We start from the raw sequence: 21,019 nt of genomic DNA, 5'->3' as shown, positions 1-21,019 counted from the left end.
GCATAATGTAATTATCACATACACACACATACACAAAACCCCACACAATTTTACTGATATAAAGACAAATCAGTTATTTCCATTATCTTAAAGTAACTTTTTGAAGTCAATATAGGTTTACAAATTTTTGTTTTTAATATGTTCTTAAAATGGTCTGTGAATTTGAGCAAATCATTATGCTAAATTAAATTTGCCTGTCCAGTTAAGTATATAGAATAATCTACATTAAGTAGGTAGACTAATCTCTACAGTTATCCAGGTGTACACTCACAAAATTAAAACTCCTCAATGGTCTTTTTTGTTTGTTTTGGATTACTCTGAAATGTATTATTTTGAAAATATTAGTAGAACTTTTAGGCAAGAAATTTCAATATGATTTGTGATGGTTTATAAGCATTACTGAAAGATTTGAATGGAATTTTATCATTTTTATTTTTAATATACACAGCAGATATGTTACACATAGTGATAACATTTTTCTCTGCTTTCTTCTGATAGACTACATTAGAAACTGCATCATCGGTAAAGGAGGTAGCTATAAGGGAACGGTATCTATCACTAAAAGTGGCATCAAATGCCAGCCCTGGGATTCCATGATACCACACGAACACAGGTAAGAATAGCATGAAGAAAAGAGGATAGAGCCTCTCTTTTATAGGTGTGTTACCAATCCCAGGTTAGTGCTTCAGAATAATCCTACACTTCTATAATAATTTAGCCAACTTTGCAGAAGCGTATTAGGCCAAAGCTTATCTGAATTTGTAACTGATGTTTAGCCAAAGAATAAAAAAATTATCATTAAGATGTAGCCTAACATTTTTTCACCTCAAAACCTCAATTTATAGATCTTGGTGTTTGGGAAGAGATAATAAAAAAATAATAAAAAAAAAATTTTCCCTCTCTTTGCCTGTGAAGAGGCACAGCACTCTGCAGCTGGAGTGGAGAGGTTGCCTGTGATAAGTTGGAGATGGAACAGATTCTGATCTTACATAACCAGGGCCCAAATGTTCTTTAACCATGGTGGTTCTCAAACCTGACTGCACATTAAAATCACCTGCTACAAGCCCTTAACAAATCCTACCACCCGGTCGTCAACACAGACCAATTAAATCAGAATCACTTGGCACCAGTATTTTTTTAACAGTTCCCCAGGTGATTCTAAATCACAGTCAAAATTGAGAACCTCTGCTAAAAATTCATGCCTCAGATTGACCAACTTTCCCATTTCACCTAGTGCCTAATGACTAGAGAAAACTTCTTACTCCTTGGAAATTAAATGTCTATAGTGAAGAGAAGAATTGTGTTCATTATAACAGATGAATGCTATTTAAAGATGAGTAAACATAATATCCATAGGCTCATTAGTCTGAGAATTTTAATCATCATGGAGGAGAAACATAGATATCTACTCACTAGAGAGGCATATATAGCCAGAGTTTTTCAAGATTTATTTCACAAAGAATTTTAACAGGAACTAAAGTAGTTTAAAACAGCTCTCCCTGGTTATTAGATGAATTGGAAGACTTAGTTTACCATGTGCCAAGTACCTTGTTGAGCAGTATACCTGGTTTATCTCATTTAATCCTCTCAAGAACCACAAAGTAGGTGATTTTATTAGTTCTATTTTTTATATGGTGAAACTGAAGAGCAAAGATGCTTAGTAACTTTTCAAGGTCATGCACAACTAGCAAGTGGTATGGCCAGAATCTGAGGCCAGCCAGTGTCACTCTGTATCCTATGTTTTAACAACCCCAGGGCCTTAAACACCCAGCAAATCAGTAGGATACATGCTGTGACCTGTTTTTGCAATAGAGGTAGTAACTTGCTTGATGAATCCACTTTTTATTCCATTTCATTCATTTGGTGGGGGGCAAAACTATGCAAGATGATTTTACTTCAGTAAACAGAAACGGAGTTCACTGGCCCACATAAAAAGAAAAAGAGTTGGTTGCTCTACACTGGGATCAAACCTGTGATTTTGGCCTTGTTAACAACAGCTAGTAAGTGTCCAAGCAGATCAGCTTTACAGTGTTTCAATAACAGAAAACAACTAATTTTTCCAAATTCACTACTTATGAATTACATGAATACCTCCAAAACGTAGTTTTATCTTTACATTACAAAACAAACAATGTAATTGGTTTTGTCCTCTCATAAGGATTTGCATGGTGTCACTCCCTGCATAGTGAGGAAAACATTTTGCTTAAATAGATGGATCTAAGTTTTTCATGAACAAAGGAATGGCGTTTGAAATCAATCCTACCCTAGTTGAGGAGAGTGCACTGGATGACCTACTAGAGGTCTTATTTCAACCCAAATTCTCTATGATTGTCATTCTCTGCTACAGGAGTACATGTGAAATAGATCTCCCTGGGAACTGGCTTCCCAGTCCAATCAGCTGTTTTACCAACAAACATTTCCTTGTGATATAAAGCTTTAGGGCTGAGAGGACCTTGTACATTAATCAATTTTTTTTTATTCAATGGGAGAAACACATTTTCATCAATTAGCAACTTATTGGAATATCTACATGCTAGGTTAACACTTTTAAGTGTTAACTAAAGATTAACTCTATGGAAAATTGAAAGAGAAATATATATCTATATACATCTGTCTAGAGGAGTGATTTATTGTCAACTCCCTAAATTGGAATATTTTACAAATGGCTTAATGGGAAGATGATGATAGATGATGAAATTAGTACAGAAGCTTAACTAGAAAATCAGGTGACCTGATATCTACATCTATATCCTTCACTGGCCACCCAGCATTCATTAAAGAAGCAGATGATGGAATGGATCAAGTTTCCTATGAACACAGTTCATATTAAAAGAAAAGAAAAGGTGGCCAGCACCCAGAAGATCTAATTTATGTTTCAAAGTATATTTGGATATAACTCAATTTTAAATATTCCTTCACTTATCTCTCTAAAAATAAAGCCTTGCTCACAAGGACAGAGAACCAAAAGTAGTATATATGTGAGTAAAAGTTTATTACAAAGCCTACTGACTGGCACAGGGTGTGTGTGTGTGTAATAGGTTCTCATAAACATGTGCTGAATGAACACATAGAGTGCAAAGAGCGGGGCTAGGCTTCATCGCTTGGTCAAGTATGGGATACTAAAGAAAAGCAGACTGAAAACTTCAGAATACAAAAGAAAACCAGTTAATCGGGGTAAAAAGTCATATACACCAAAGACTGAAGAGAAGAGATGACCCAGACTGCTCTTTACCCTGCATGTCCTAAAGAGGAATGTGATATGCATTGATATAGAATTGTGGAAAGCAGCACACATTTTTCTCTTCATTTTTCATTTTTATTAACTCCAGTGGGAAAACTTTATTCATCTTTTAACCATAGCTAGTTTTGATTTCTACTTTATCTCTTTCCCTTCCTACTTGCATTTTTCCTACTAAACTGTTGACTTATTCATTCACTACTTCATTTTTTAAAAATTAATTAATTATTGTCTGTGTTGGGTCTTTGTTGCTGTGCGTGGCCTTTCACTAGTTGTGACGACTGGGGGCTACTCTTCATTGCGGTGCACGGGCTTCTCATAGTAGTGTCTTCTCTTGTTGCAGAGCACGGGCTTTAGGTGTGCAGGCTCAGTAGTTGTGGCTCATGGGTTTAGTTGCTCCACAGCATGTGGGGATCTTCCCGGACTGGGGCTCGAACCTATGTACCCTGCATTGGCAGGTGGATCCTTAACCACTGCGCCACCAGGGAAGTCCCATTCGCTACTTCTTCACAGCTTCTTTGCTTTACAAATCCCCTGGAAAGGTATATGTGTGTATATGTATATGTGTGTGTGTGTCTGTGTGTGTAACAAAATCTCTAAAACTGTAGATATTTTATATGTGTGCATTTAACATGTGTTAAATCATTATTTAGTTTTTAAACTTAATACATAAAATGATATAAAATGAAGGAGCTTATAATAATCTAATTGATTCCATTCATCTCGTAAGTGAAATTGAAAACCCAAAGAATAAGTAAATTATCTAAGGGCTAGTGTCATATACTAGTCGAGTGATACATATGGGGCAACAATGTAGATTTTTGTGATCAACAATAACTTATTTTCAGTACTATACTATACCAAGCTTTTTCAGAAAATAGAGTTATAGGGGGATTTTCTTAGGTAAATTTGATTAATGCGGTACTTTATGAAAAAAATATAAAGTAAAAGTCAGTTTTCATTCTATCAGAAAAATGAGCATTTCATTATAAATTTACTATGAAAAATTGAGGAACTGGCAAAGTGAAAGGAAATAATTTTCACACAATGGCACAAAGATTATCTTAAATTATTCTGGAATAATGGGGCTAAAACTAAGACAAAAGATGACTTATTTTTCCTTTGAAAATTACTGTTAGGAACTGTAAAGTCATGATAAGTTTTCATTATATTATAATTTTTGTCAGTCATAAGATGTAATGTCTAATTTTTGTTCCCCAATATTTAAAATGCTAGTGAAGTAGGGATATAAACTCTTTATGTAAAGACATTTTGGCATTTCATGTTTATAATACTTAATAGATATCTTGAAAATGTTTGGTTAGTAGTAAGTCTCTTGGACTCTTTATTTTTGACCAATAATTTACATTTTCTGAGCAATTAACTCTGGTGTATTTCCTGTCCAAATTAAATAATTTCATTGCAAAATGTTGCTTGGTACCCAAGGCATGTCCATATTTATTTTATGCCACAGCATAACAAAAATGATTATTTCTTAACTAGAGGTTTCAATGGGTAGGAAACATATTTGAATGGTATTTACTGAGAGACTAAGATCTTTGGACTTCACTGTAATTTAAGTACCATTTAGATCTCAGAGGTCAGTAAAAGTAGAAATTAAGCTTTATAGCAAAAATTGAACTGAACATTGAAAATGTAACTGGATTTTCAAAAAGAAATGCTTACTAATGTTACCTATAGATATATATTGTTTACTTATGCTTTTTTTGTGTGCAGTTTAGCAGACACTTGCAGCATCATTGAGGCCAAGGTCACAAGCAGTACAAAAGAATAAAAAGGGCTTTGAACTCTTCTGCTCTTATGTTGAAGTACTGTGTGCTGGTAACAAAATTATAACCAGGGCATTAGACATTTTAAATGAAGGTAATATATTGCAGTCTGCATGCAATGGCCAACTATTACGAACTAAACCTGAAAGCACCAAGCCCCAGTCACAGGGAAAACTTTTAAAATGTTTAAAGAGAATAAGCATTTCTGTTTTTTACTATGACAGTCTAAAGACTACTAAGTGGAGTGTGCTTAATAACAGATGGAGTTTATTAAGTGTCAATTACTCTCTCATCTCTTTGAACTTCTCAAAACAACCACATAGGTGTAAGACGTTATAAGTTATGGTTATACTCAGTGTATAGGTAAGCTAGTAGGCTGAAAGAGGCTAAATTGCCTGCTGGGGTTTCCAGTTAGTAAGACAGAGCTGAAATTTGAGTCCAGATTCAATTTGTTTCTAGGCCTTTTGTTCCTGTTACTTTATCAATCTATTTCTCAATTGTGCAGAAAAAAGGGGGGCTATCATTCATAAGAAAAGCAATAAACAAACAAATAATTATCTCAGATAAGCAGTATAATAGTGAGATTTCAAGGTCTAGGGCAGTGTTTCTGCTGTCCTCTCCTAAGTGGCTTTCCTCAATCATTTGCTGCCTTTGAGTGGAACTTTGAAATTGTGGTTCAAACAATGTCAATTAGGCTCTAGAATGATTGGCTCTCAGTGAATCCAGAGATGAATCATTCTTAAGGCTGCTGAATACGAGAATTCAGTTAGGTAAATGTCTATAAAATTTAAGTATCTTAAGAATAGATGGAAATGACAGAATTCAAGTTAATATCTATGGAGGTCTGAGATAGAATAAAGGATTTCTCCACTTTTGGGAAAACATACCCACTAGTTAGTAAAATTAATAGCCCCCCCCAAAAGTTGCATGCTCTTATACTGTAATGATTATCATTTTAAAACTAGCTTTTTGCCTTCGAGCTATCGGGGTAAAGACCTACAGGAAAACTACTGTCGAAATCCTCGAGGGGAAGAAGGGGGACCTTGGTGTTTCACAAGCAATCCAGAGGTACGCTACGAAGTCTGTGACATTCCTCAGTGTTCAGAAGGTAAATGAACCTGAATGCCATGTGGGGCAATCTGCTCTCCCTTTGTGTAAAACTGCAACTCACATTAAAGGTTAACAGAATTGAATCAAATCACAATGAATATGATGTTCATTCAATTGCAACTATAGATCATAATTTGAGCATTTTTATAGGATGTTTAAAAAACTGATTATCATCAGATTAATGCAAAATAATGGAGCAAGTTATCAGTTTGAATTTCAAAAGAGCCTCAGGTATCTCTTCGGGGAGAGTAAAAGTTTGGGCTTCCTCATCTGCTGTTTTGAGCTCATAATAGCTCAAAATCTGCTCCCATACATCACCTGAAAGGAGCAGAATGACACTTAGCCCTTTATGAGTAACGCTAATTCTACTCATCCAGAACCCGCTTCTGCAGAAGTTTTGTCAAAGCTATTCTGAAGTGGTGTGGCAAGGGTATACGGACCCAGAAGAGAATAAAGGAAGGGGGTCACTGAAAGTCCGAGTGCCCTGTGTGTGTTTTGGTGAACCAAATTTGATACATAGTCTGGAACTGAATACCATTCAGAATGGTATCTGAAGAGATCAAAACAGTAGATCACAGGCTGTCTGGAAGGCAGGCACTCTAAACCCATGTCTGTGTCTTCACCTCCTCTCACAGCATGAAAGGGCACTGTCCTTACTTTTACAGTGGAAACTGAATGACGGGCAAGAAGGAAGAGTAACCATTTCAGCATTGTATATGGTTTCATTTTTCTTGGTTATCTGGCTACTGAATAGCTGGCTTTTTAGTTCTGTCAGAAACTAAAATACTGAAAATCAAAATGAAACATGGATTTGAATTCTGATCAAAATTTAGTAGCATTTTGAAGTACCTGGGGTGGGGATTACGGCTGGAATGCTGTCCAATTTTTATAGTAAGATATTTTACCTGTTTGTTATTAACCAAATATTTTTTGAACTATTTCTTCCATAATATTCATTAAGTATTAGGTTGATATTTATCACATAAAAAGGCCATTGTTAGCTAACTGTCACAGAGAAGGTGAATTTGTTTTCTGTTGTTAGTTAACATTCTTGAATTCATGTGCTAGAGCCAGTTCCATCTGTTTGTAAATTCTTACTTTCCATTCCATATCATATTCTGTTCACTATAACTTCTTCATTGTTTTTCTTTTCTTTTAAAAATAATAAACTGATCTGTGATAACGTTATGAATGTCTGTTTTGTATGAATAAGTCTGTAATGTTTGTCTTAAATTTACACATGGAAGAAAACCCTACTTTTAGGGAACTCTCCGCTGTCACAGTTTTCTCAGGTTGAAAGTTATTGGCAAGGAGTTTTCTTTATTGGTTTTGTTTGATCTGGGACAGTGTTTTCAAGGGAAGGTAAATTGGTCAAACTTTAAACAGTTTAGCATTTACCTTGCCTGCCTAGTCTGTGGGAATGTGATTTTTCAACCCCTGATTTAAAAGAAGAACCTTCATCAAACTATATTGGCATATATCTAAAATGACAGGCAATGTAGAATAAATGTGATAAAAAAATAAATGCTTGGAAAAATTTCTGGTATTCCTTAGCTCATTAGGGTATACGTCCCTAATATTTTATAATGATTTGAGGTCATCGCACCTCCCTTAGAAAAGGGCATTGATCATTAGTATGAAGGACACACGATGCTATTGGTCACGGTGGCATTAAAGGTGGCAGATATGCTTTTTCTGGAAACAGCTAGAAGTCTGAAAGAGTAGAATAACCCTCCTGTGAGAGAAGTAAACCAACACCTGTCCTATAGGCTAAACATATTTCAGGGACTGTGAATTGAGCTGTGATATTTAAATTCATGCTAACATAAACAATGTTTTAGCAGGATTTTAATGAAGAGGATCTAAAATAAGAAGAAGCATTGTCAATACATTAATGAAGAAAAATAGCTATTTATAAAATGGGTAATACAAAATATACAAAGTAATGTTGACATGATGTAAATTTCTATTAAAATACATATATGAGGAAAAAGCCTCAAAATCCACAATGCTTAAATAGTATGATGGGTGAGACATTTTAATCTATGGATATTGTAAATGTCAAGTTCCACAGGTTATATTATTATGGATGAAATATTAATGATCACATCATTTTGTATATTTTAAAATTAAATAAGAAAAGTATGTGGTCAACTTTGGACTGTTCTTTGGAAAAGGACCAGTAGAACAGTATATATTTTTTGAAAATTTTTTAACTATATTAAAATATTTGCTAAATAATCACCTGAAATTTGTCTGCAATTTTGGTTCATAAAAATATATCTGGTATTTAAAGATTAAAATTATTTTCTTTTAATTTAAACCTTTGAAATACATAAAGCATTCCAAAATGAATACTCGTTTATCACATTTAGAACCTTACATAATTATGTAAAGAAAATATTACCATTAATGTTTAATTCAAAGATTATGGAAAACAGAGGTATATAAAATTTGACTTCTTGCTTTAACATTTGCTTGGGATTTAAAAGAAAGCAATCACTAATCATTGAAACAGATTTTTTAAATGATAAATATTCAAGTAAATGCATTTTATTAAGCCATAATCATTATTTTTAAATACCTTACACTTAAAATACCAAATAATACTGCCATAACTTTAAATGTGTAATTCCATACTCTGTGTGGCAAAAGACTTTTAAAAACAAAGATTTAAATAAAACTATTATTTATAAATGTGGATTTGTGAGACTATTCATATTTTAAACATTCAGTTTTGCTGAAGTAATCACTAGAGTGGATTTGTCTGAGAGGTATTTTCAAAATAGCTGTTTTAGTCTGTAAACTCAGATCACTTGTGGTTTTATGATTGATAAAAATGGAACACAGTAATTTCTGAGTTTAGTTAGTATATGAGAAAGGTGTTAAATTAATCCTAGTTATGTTACAATTAATGTGTAGTTTTGGGGGTTTTCTATTAACAATTAGAGCAGAACTATAATTAGAAAAAGGTATTCATTTACTTATGAATATAAACATTTATTTAGTTTGAGCTTTTGTGAACTGGGACAGTATTTTGCTTTTGTTTGTTTTCTTTTAAGGGAAGAACTTGCTGGAATGGTTAAATAATACCCTGGCAACAACAGAGAGAGTCAAAAGGAAATACAGCAGGAGGTGCAGTCCTCACCCTCTTGCACTCCTATATAGATAATGCTTTCACCTGAGTCCTTGGTAGGTAGGTGGACTTGGTTTCCACCTATACGGCTTGACTTTGAGCTGGGAAAACTTAAAAGAGTCTTAGAATTCTTGAAGTTTGAGAAGTAAATATGAGTTCAAAATTTGCCTTTCTCGAAGTAATTTTTATGACTAACCTGATGGTTTGATGCAATGGAGAAACCACAAATTTTTCATCCTTGAATAAGATGGCCAGTCTCGTTTCTCCTAGCCCCCAATAGGTGAGAATCCAACAGGCGGGCAACCTACTGCTATAGACAGGAGCGAAGAGGGTAATGAGGACAATACTGAGCAAAAGCAGGGAGACTGACTTTCTAAAAGTTTTGCTTTCAACCTATCTTAAAGTATGACCAGTAAGAATGTGTAGGAAACAAGTTAAAATATGTAGGACAAAGAGGCAATTAGGGAGAATGGAAAGAGCGCTGGACTGTGGGTCAGAGGACCTATGTTCCAGGCACAGATCTGGCATTTTCTGTTTTAGGTAAGTCCCTTAAAACTTTTGTGAGCCTTGTTTTCCTCACTGCAAGGGTCAAATGATTTCTTATATGTTAAAAGTACTGAATAATCAAAGAATATGTAACTATAATATACTTAGCATCTCAGTCCTATCACAGGATTCACTTAATTCCCACCCCAACAGCAACTTTCATTGCCTTCAAAATTCTAACATTCTTTGGGTTAACTTTTATTATTTTTCAATCTCATTAGTTCTGCACCTGCATTCATAACTCTCTCTTCACTTCACTATAAACAGCATACTAATTTATGTTTCTGTACCGTTTATGTTATTTTGCCCCTTTATAGTTTATCCACATCTTATCCATCCTTCAAGGTCTAAGTAAAATCCATTCTCTCCTAAAAGCCAAACACTAAGAACTTTCAGAATTGAATAAATTATCTACAAACTTGCTACTCAATGTGAGGTCCAAGGACCAGCATCATCATCACCCTCTGGGAGCTTGTTATTAATGCCCCAGTCCTGACTCACTGAATCAGAACTTGCCCTTTATTTAACAAGATCTCAAAGTAACTTTTATGCACATTAAAGTTTGGAGTAGCACTGATCTACTGCTCATGCTGGAAAGCAGTCACCTTATAGAATCACCTGTTTCATTTGTGTAGCTATGTTTCCTTAAGAAAATTAAAAATTCTAAAGTTTCAGGAGAAGTGTTTTTAAATAATGCCCCAACACAGTTTCCCAGAAAATACTTTTATTCACTCTAATTAGAAAAGGATATACTCTTATAAACTGCATTTTCTGACTGAGCAAAATAGGTGTATTTTGATTCCTGAGTACTATACAAGATTAGAAATTGTACGTGTGGATATTTTATCCCCTTATTTGTGATCACAGGATTCTATTCTACTCTTTCATTCAATACAAAAGCGCAAACAACAATGATCAATGTTGTATCATTTTCTGTGAACATTATCAAACCTTGCATTCTTTTTAAAATGGGAACTAAGTTTGTACCCCCGTTCAGATGGAAAGCTGAAATGTGATACTACATAACCTATGTGGGATTGACCTTGGCCAACCAGAGCACCTTTATCAGTATGCTCTTGGATCCCTGTCATTTATATTTCAGGAGCTTACTGACTGTTGTCTGGGGGATCTCAGTATCAAATGAGAGGAAGCTGAATTGGTCCCTTGTCTTAGTTCATAGATCAACCTGCACGAAAAGAAGCAGATGGATCAGGCCAAATGGTTTCATGTTTTAGGGACTTAAGTTATTAACGGCCTATTAGGTTATAAAAATCAAAGTTGAAAAGTGACGATTCTAATAATATATCCCGAACTTCTACAAATACTCATTAGGCTAGATCCCGGTGGATAAAACTAAACACTGATATCTTTTCCCACTTCAGCTAATGTTAGACAATCAGTAATCACAAGATACAAATGATGTGTTTGGGGAAGTTTGCCGGATCTGTAGGAAAGCCAAGCAATGATTTATTCCACAGGATGCCTGCCGTGCTACAAATCAACCTGTCCATTTGAGAAGGCTTATTTTCAGCTAGTTGATGTGATTCAGAGTTTTCAGTGTGGTATAAGAGGCCAGCCAGAAGAGAACTATTAATTAACTTCACAGAGTCATCAACAATACCCAGCATAATTAGATCAACTTACACATTTTAAAAACAGTGAGTACAAGAAGTTCAATAGCAGGTCATGTTCTATCCTAAGCTAGATAAGTATGCAAGTCTGCTCAGTTATTCGATGTGGATACTCACTGATAGAAAGGAACCGTGATTTCGTCCTGTAAAATATTCACATTCTCAGATCTGTCTGGTCCTGATCTTGGCATTAACTGTAGAAGTATGATGTGTATTCATTTTAAATTGTGTATTTTCTGTGTATGTGTTGCAGGGTAAGTTGAGAGAAGAGCACTATCGTGTTGACAGTATAGATATTGAGACCCCTGGCATTTTAGAACAACAAAGGGAAAACCTCCAAGGATTTTCAGTTTCTAGGTACCTTTTGGACAGTTATGAAAAAATTAGAAAGGCAGCATCTTGGCCCTATGGTAAATCTGTATGACACTAACTACAAAAATCCCATTTAAACTGTATGAAAAGTTCAGTAGGGAGTATTTTATACCACTATTAATGGATATTAAGCCCTAATTTAAAGTTAAAAGGGTATATAAGTTTTTCTAAAAATATCCTTGCTAAATAGGTGATTTACTGTTCTTTAAATGGAACAGTGGTGTTCTTGATTTTGCTGTCAGAAGCAATTAACATGCCATGCTTTAATTTTATTAGTTGAATGCATGACCTGCAATGGGGAAAGTTATCGAGGTCCCATGGATCATACAGAATCAGGCAAGATTTGTCAGCGCTGGGATCATCAGACGCCACATCGGCATAAATTCTTGCCAGAAAGGTAAAATACCACCAAATCCTGCGTCCAGTGATTCTATTTACAAACTGTTATTTGCCCCATGGCAAATTACCATGGAAATTCTCTTGATATAATGTTTTCCTGATAGTCTTGGGGCACAGGGATTTATGATGAGGTATATGAGAGTGCTGGCTTCACCTCCAACTGGGCTTGGCTGATTAGGTTAAGAGTCCCTGAAATCAGGATGGTCCTGAAACACAGAAGCATCAGTGGCTGGAGAAGGAAAACAGTAATAGAAGCTTCCTCTTTCCCTTCCACAGCAGCAAAAAGAGAAAAGCTCATTCAATAATAAGCACTTTGACAGGCCCAAGCTGGGGAGGGCGGCATTATTGTTAAATAAAAGTGAATGTGAATCTCCTTCTAATGCCACACCTTCCGTGACTTAGGTAAAGTGGGGTCAATGTGTGACACCGTGATGCAGGTCATGCCCATAGAGAGGGAATGAAAGGTGGAGCAAACAATTCTTTGGCTGCTTTCTTGTGGTGGATTTTGGCTGCTTTCTTGTGAGGATTTTTCTCCTCAGGAGTAGGTTTTGAGCTTAAATGGTTTAAAAATTATGTGTATTTTGGCCCATTCATTTCACAGGAAACATTTTAGTTGAAAAAAATTTTTCCTTCTTTTTATTATAAAGAATAAAAATACAAATAACTACAGAAGAAGGTCTATCCCCACCTTTCTTCTGAAATTGCTGAAAGGTGTTTTTTCTTTCTTCTTTCTCTTTTTGTCTTGCTCTTCTAGATGAAATTAAAACTGCTTTGTTTTTTAGTGCATCTCTTGTCTTTTAAGTGAGAGCAGAAGGAATATGGTAGCAATTAAAAACAACTCACCAATTCAGGACCCTGTTAATTTAAAGGGAGGTGGGTATAGAGAAAGTGGTGTGATGGAGTTTGTCTCTAGCTCTGCTGGAGGTGAGGGCATGACCTAGGAAGACTCTAGCTCTAAAACTGAGCTATCATTAGTAACATAGCTATTGAAACCTAACTTTCAGTTTGAACTTTAAGTCTGCCCTAGAAGAGGACCTGTTTTCTTAATGAGCATTCTACACGAGGTCATGTTTATGTAATCTGTCCTTAATTGGGCTTTGTAAGAAGGGGATTCAGTTTGGGACCTCAACCAGTGGACCGGTACCAAGTGGACCTAACTTATTAGCAAAGAGGATGGTACTCTGGCCTTAGTAGAATATGCACAGTAATAGATTCAGCAGTTAATGATTAGCAGTCCTTGTAGGGCAAAACACAGAAAATCTCTTCTTCCCTCAGCTAACAGTATCCGAGCTAAGTCAAAAGTTATTTTGTGAGCTGAGAGCTGGGTGGTGTTCCAGGCAGATTTACATGACACTTTTCTTGGTGTGGTTTGCAGATATCCCGACAAGGGCTTTGATGATAATTATTGCCGCAATCCTGATGGCAAGCCGAGGCCATGGTGCTATACTCTTGACCCTGACACCCCCTGGGAGTACTGTGCAATTAAAATGTGCGGTAAGTTAGGGTCAAATTTATTGCTTCCTTTTCCTCTCACAGACTGGATCTAAGCAGGCGATTATTAGTGAGACAGGTTAACAACTATTTTACTTGATACTTTAACATGTATAGGTTTTAACATTTTTAGAATGTGTTACATAATCCTACCCAATCTTTTGCATTTTCAGAGAGCCATTATTTTGAAAGAGATACACACACAAGTGCACACGTACACACAAAACATTTATACTTATGGTAAAGACAAACATTCTCATGTTACCAAGAAAAAGGGAAAAAAAATCTACAGAGGGAGGAAAATGATCAGGGATTATGTGCAGTATCGTAATGTCATTAGGGCCATAAGAGCTAGGACCTCGGATTCTTACCTTCCAATCCTGTATCCTTTTCCTACCTATCCTCCCAGACATAACATGAGCTGTCAACTGACTATGCACATCTTCTGGTGAATGACAGAGGCTGCAATGTAGAAAACTAAGTCTAACAGGAGCTTCTCACAGACATCTTTAATCTCTAGTAGCTGATCCTCACCTCTCTGGCTGTCCTTATACACAGCCTGCATTCTCTTTCAACCTGTTTTTTTTTTTTGCGGTACGCGGGCCTCTCACTGCTGTGGCCTCTCCCGTTGCGGAGCACAGGCTCCGGATGCGCAGGCTCAGCGGCCATGGCTCACGGGCCCAGCCGCTCCACGGCATGTGGGATCTCCCCGGACTGGGGCACGAACCTGTGTCCCCTGCATCGGCAGGCGGACTCTCAACCACTGCACCACCAGGGAAGCCCTCAACCTGTTTTTTAGCAGTCCTACTATCCTTCTACATACTGGCCTTTACCCAACTTTCCTGAGTTTATGATAAAAGCTTCTTTTCTTACTTGCTTTGCGATATCCCTTTAAATCTTGGTCCTCTCCTCCACAGTTAACTCACACACTTTTATTCTTCTCTGAAATAATCCTGGATAATAATTAGACATAAACATGCTTTTATTTCTATGTGTACAGTCTTATTTTTTGAACTGGATCCTAAAATGCTTTCAAATCAGAATTGCATAAATTTAGTAAGGTGGAATCATGTTATAAATTGGCTGGCTAATATAAAGATATATATATATCTAGAGAGAAAAATGTAAAGACATACAATCAGGTACCAGCACCCAGAATGATAAATATACAATTATGAGGCTATGGATAGGGATTTGCATATTTCCCTAGATTGGCATGATGAGGCTCTTTCTTTGAACAGACTTATTCAGTATTATCTACACTATGATACTGCCAAGGTAAATATCTCTCCACTTAGACCTGCTAATAAAAGGAAATGTTTTGGACGACTCAAATAAAACCCACAGAAAGGAGATGTGTCTGGCATATGTGAAATAACTTCAGAATCTGGAAGGCTCTCAATGTGAACACAGTGTTCCAAGGAAATTGAACCATCTGTTTGGTCCTTTAAAATAAGGGATGACTCTTGTGACAGTGTTTCTCTGTATAGATTGGTTAGTTCAACTCAATGAGTTTTTAAATCTTGTTAATCTGTCCATAATTCTAGACCAGCTAGGTACAAGAAACCAATAGTTTCCCCTCCATTTTTCTTTTTGTGTGTGTTTTAGGCACTCAAAAATCGTCTCTGGAATAAGACCAGTATAAACAGACACACACGCACACACACACACACTCACATGCCTATTCACTGGCACGTTCACCTTTCAACTGGCATGCATAAGACTGGCTATTTTTAAAAGACATTGGGAGAGGAAAATATAGAATGAATATGACACTTCTAACTATTAGATAAATTTCTTTTTCTTTTCTGTCCACATTTAGCTATTTATACAACTAATGTGCAACAATTCTGATGGCTTTTTTAAACAGAGGGTGATGTTTATAGGATGCTAATTCTGAGAAAATGGTGGCAGAATTTGTGACCCAAACCTATATACAGTATATAGTATATACAACCTATATAGTACATACAACCTATATAGTATTAATATATACAACCTATATACAGTATATAGTATATACAACATGATGATTAGGGGGTGCTGAACCTCCTGGGTTCCTCTGTATCCGTGAGTTCATCCAACCTTGGGATCATGTAGTACTATAGCATTTACTATAGAAAAAAACAGCATATAAGTGGACCCATGCAGTTCAAACCCACGCTGTTAAAGGGTCAATTGTAGTTAAGATAAAAATATTTTCAGCTTTTGGAATATTTTAAAAATGTTTTATTACAGGACAGATTTTAGTTTCTAATTTATATATAGAGACTATATTTTTATTAAAATTAATGAAATAAAGTGACATTCAGGAATTTTGGAAAGCATAAGAGAGAATGTCTTCCAGATATTTTGGCTTATACATATAGTAAAGGCTACAATGCAAAACTAAGGAATTTGGTGATGGTTTCAATTGTGTATTAATTTTCGATTGCTGCATAACAAATTATCAAAAACTTGGTAGCTTAAAATAACACATATTTCTTATCTCATGGTTTCTGTGGGTCAGGAGTCAAGGCATGAGTCAGGTGTGTCCTCTGCTTAGGATCTTACAAGGCCACAGTCCTGGTGCCCACCAGACCTACTGTCTCATCTAAGACTTGGTGTCCCATTCCAATATTCTAATTCAGTTTCTTGTGGTTGTAGTGCTGAGATCCTGAACTCCTGGATACTGCCTGATGTTTCCTACCACATGACCCTCTCCACAATATGGCAGTTTAATTCTTCAAGGCCAACAGGATAGCTTTCTGTTACTTTCAACCTCTGACCTCTGCACCCTCTTCCATTTATTTATTAAGAATATTTTTCAAAGGTATTAAAATTTTATAAGCCAACTTTACCCAAGATTCTGCACTGGGGATGAATGTCAAAAGGACTTGTTCAGAAATCATATCCTTTAGAACTTCCATATAATTTCTTTCCCCTTAACACAGAGTTGTGAAAGGTAAAAATAACAGTGTTTTGTTTTCCTGGGAAAATAGTATATCTTTATTAGGGAAAATGATTGAAAAATAACTGGTCAGTTTTTGCCTCCACACTGTGATTCAATGCAGAAGGCTCTGCACCTGCTTTTAAAGAGCTCACCTGATTAGGTCAGGCCCACCCAAGGAAGTCTTCCTTTAATTAATTTCAAGTCAACTGACTGGGAACTTTAACTACATCTACAAAGTCTCTTCACTTTTGTTGTACAACATAAGCTAATTACAGGAGTGGCTCTCCCATTATATTCACAAGTTCTACCCGCGCTCAAGGGGAGGGGATTACAGAGTGTACATCAGTGGATAGGAATCTTAGGGGTGTATTAGAATTCTGTATACCACACACATATTTACATGCACTAGTTGTAAGAGAATATTGATTGTCACTTTTTATTGGTATCATTTGATTCTTCGGTGAGCTTTCTGGTTTTCTCTCAGTCCCAATTGCTTGAATTCATTCTGAGTTTTCAATATGTTTGAAGAAAAGAATAGAGTTTATGATTGTGTCACTTGTCTCCTCTAAAGCTGAAGGGGAATTTTAAAACTCTTTTTTTAAATTATATAATAACTGTATAAGAAGGTTATAATTGCTACCATTTATTTAACATCTACAGAAGGGTGCTTTCCATCTACTGTCAATAATCCTTATTTCAATTCTACAAAATGTGATTAGGTAGGCCAGTGAGAAAGGTGTGCAAAGACATGATGGGTGAAGCAGAACGGCAATATTCAAGACATGGTAATTAGGTTGATATGGGTAGGGATGGGGTAAAGACAGAGAAATGGAAGAAGATAAGAAAAATAAGATTGATGTGAGGCAGATGAAGTAGGATCCAAGAGTAGCCCATCCAGTTGCCATGAGAAACACTGAAAAATTAAGCAGGGAGAGTGGTCTTACCTGATTTGTCATCTAGAACAGTAGCTTCCAAATCGGTATCTATGAAACCCCAGGGAACACAAAGACTGTCCTAGGGGTTTATGGGCATGGATAGGTTAAAGGGCTCAAATTCCAGCTCCTAGTTTTCTATATGAATTCTTTCCCAAAGTCTTCTGCTTGAGATGCATGTGTTCCCAAGGAGTCAGTCAAGTTCAACTTCCTCCCTGCCCACTGACAACTGCCCTTTGCTACTTTATTGAAAAAAGGCAAACTGCTAATCCTTCCTGAATATTAATGTGGTGCACTGTCCTGGGGACACTAAACAAAGAGACCTTTGAAAATACTATATATTAATGCTGTTTATCATTTATGTTCTGCTAATAATTGTATAACTCTATCCATAACATGTATACATATATATGTATATTTGTGTGTTTGTGGCTGTGTGTGTGTTTAGTATAGTGTGCATTTATCTCTTAGAATTTTGTGGTCACAAGAAATTTTTTAAAAATTTAAGTATATAAAAATCTTTCAGGAAAGTATGATAGGTGAGGAATAAAAGATTCTCCAACATAAAATAAAATACATTACACTAAAATAACATTCTGTGGGTAAAGTGGAATGGAAAAATGATTCAAGGAGAAAAAGAACTTGATAATGTACATTTTATCCAGAAAAAGGTATAGGTATCAAATCACTGTGGTATTTAGAGTCCATTAAATCCATTTAGAAGAGTGATACAAAAATTTTCAATTTAAAACTATCGATAGTTAAAACATGCTAGAAACCACATCTTTTGCAGCTATTTAAACTTAGCACAAAAAATGTAGATGTCAACTTTAAAAGCAAGAGAGGGAATATAAATATTTTTTCAAAATTATTTTAGTAACAGGAGCAAAAACAAAAACAAATTAAAGAAACCAACAACATTTGAAGACTACTGGTCCAGAAGAATTACTACGTATTCTGGGTAATTAGCATGGAGGCCGATAAGAGTTGATTTTAACAGGCAAGTAAGAAAGAGAATGTGAACTAAGGCAGTAAGCAGTGACAAAACAATGTGGAGGAGGATGTGAGCAATATTAAAGAGTTAGAATGTCCCATATATAATGATGAATTGGATAACGTGGGAAATGAGAGGGAAAAGGTAAAGTCTAATATTCTTCCTAAGTTATTGGGTAGATGATACATATTTAAGAGAGGTATAAATTTGAGGAGAAAGATAATAAGTTTGGTTCTGCTTATATTGAGATGCAGGTGCTTCATGTCTGTGCTCAAAGTACATCTAAGTTCAGTCTTCCCTGAAGGTCATGCAGAGTCATAAGTGAATGTGATAGCAGAAGCCTTGGACATAGCAGCAATCCCAGGAAGCATAGAGAGAGCATAATGAGTTTTTGCCCCTTTTCTATAGAATTCATTAAATAAATATTTGTTGAATAGCTCTTAATACGTCACATGCTTTCCTAGTTGCTGGGAACTTTCCTAGAAGTGAACAAAACAGACCAAGATCTATGATAAAATTAAAATTTCAGAATTTTAGCATGAACTAGTAAAGTAAAAGCTGACATTGCCTTGACACTGGGCTGTTTACACCAGATCCAAGGTTTTGAATACTGCTCTCAATTCCTTTTATTTGTTAAAAAGCTGAATGAACTACAAATTTATTCTTGTCACTTTGCTTCCAACTTTCAATCTTACAATTAGTATAACACTGAAAGTGAAGGATGAACATTGCTCATCCCCTGACAAATGTGTAGCAGGGTATTCTGGGACAGGCCTTCTCAGTCCTCCTTCACACCATGTTCTTCAGAAGGTGATGTCTACCTAAATGGCAGCAGCCCACACATATTCTGGCTGTGTAACTTTTAACAGACTTCCAAGAATATGAAATTTTAAGACACTGCAAACATATAGCAAGATTGGAAGTCCCATGCAGCGCTTAAATGAAGTACTGATATTTTTATGGTTTTCCCCTATAATAATAACTTCATATTCTGAATAAGAGTTTGTTCTATACATTAGTTTGCTGCTTTTCAGAGAGAAATAATATTTGTTGGGACTAATCGTGTTTTTCTGAAGTGAACTTTAGTAGCTCTTTGGCAACTGAAAAGCTAACTTGTGGTTAATGTCCCTTATCTTGTGGTTGATGTCCCTTAAATATCCCATTGAGTATTTAAATCAGTTGGACTGAAGATATCTTTACACATTATTGAGAACCCCAAATTGTCTCCGTGGGTTACATGAATCAATATCTACTGTATTGGAAATTAAAACATAAACTAAAAACATTTAATTCATTAAAAATAATAAGCTCATTGGATGTTAATAAATATAACATTTTAAAAGAAAAATAACTATTTTTTTCAGAAAAATAGGGAGGACAATGACTTTGCTTTAGATTTTTTGTAAATTTCTTTAATGTTACCTTAATTAGAAGACGATAGCTGAGTGTCTCATATTTGCTTCTGCATTCAGTCTTTTGGGATATCATACATCAAGTGCAACTGGAAATTCCACTGTAAAAAGGACAAGTGACATCTTAGCATTGTTATGAAAACAGTTTTGACCTCCTAGATCCCTGAAAAGATCTCTGGAACCCCAGGTATCCCTCTGAGAAGAGCTTTCTTGCTACATGTCATATGTGTAAGGCTGATGTCCCATTAAAGTACACCTGCTAGGATATACCTGTCGGCTGTTCCAATTGTTCCCCACCTTTTACCACCAGCAACTTGCCTGGTTGGAGACTTTTATCGTTTATTATCTTTTTCTCTGATTTTCTTCATTTATCCTATAGGATGGTCTAATCTGCTTTTTTTAAGCTCTCTTTTGCATGATTGGTACCACCATTTACACAGTTTAAAATCCAAAAGCCTAGAACAATCCTAAACATGCTCTTTCCTTCACTCCTCACATTTGATCCATCATTAAGTCCTGTCAATTTTATTTTCTATGTATCTATCAAATCTCCATTTCACTTCATCACTGTCTCCTTTATCCAAGACAGCATTATTTTCATCTTGAATATCTGGGTGGCCTTCTGAGTGGAGCTATATCCACGTTCACCAGCTTTCCCCTCCAATCCCTTCTCCACACTGCAAACAGGATGACATTTAAAAAAAAATCTGAATATATCATTCCCTATGCCTAGCATACCACACACATACACAACAGTTTAAAACTCTTTAATCATTTTCTTTGATCTTAGGACACAGACAAAACAAAACCATCCTTTACTCCTCCACCCCTATCTTTAGCCTCATATACATTTCTCTCCATGCTCTCTGTTCCAGCCAGAATAGTTTTCTCCCTATACCTCATATTTTCCATATTCTCATTATAGTTCCTTCACCCCTGCCATCTCCTCTCCCCTGAAAAATTTTCTCTACCTTCCTCACCTAGTTGACAGCTACCCATTGTTCAAATTTCAAGTCAGTTATCATTTCTTCATTTG

General features: G+C 35.7%; 1 protein-coding gene across 3 annotated transcripts in view; it reads left to right on the top strand.

Moving 5' to 3' along the window:
• Positions 1–21,019, top strand: part of HGF (hepatocyte growth factor) — an 80,170-nt gene that overhangs the window by 20,896 nt on the left and 38,255 nt on the right. The window contains exons 4-7 of one of the 3 annotated variants that reach the window (XM_029234119.1): positions 499–613; positions 6,009–6,136; positions 12,100–12,220; positions 13,598–13,716. In XM_029234119.1, coding sequence (XP_029089952.1) covers positions 499–613; positions 6,009–6,136; positions 12,100–12,220; positions 13,598–13,716 — 483 coding nt within the window. Of the gene's footprint in view, positions 1–498; positions 614–5,993; positions 6,137–12,099; positions 12,221–13,597; positions 13,721–21,019 lie in introns of all 3 variants that reach the window. The other 2 variants (XM_029234117.1, XM_029234118.1) reach the window with 2 other exon arrangements.

The sequence above is a fragment of the Monodon monoceros genome, unplaced genomic scaffold (genome assembly GCF_005190385.1).
Source record: "Monodon monoceros isolate NGI ecotype Baffin Bay Population unplaced genomic scaffold, NGI_Narwhal_1 Super_Scaffold_2, whole genome shotgun sequence".
Lineage (NCBI taxonomy): Eukaryota > Metazoa > Chordata > Mammalia > Artiodactyla > Monodontidae > Monodon > Monodon monoceros.
The sequence above is the reverse complement of the archived record's forward strand: the minus strand, read 5'-3'. Positions and strand labels throughout refer to the sequence as shown.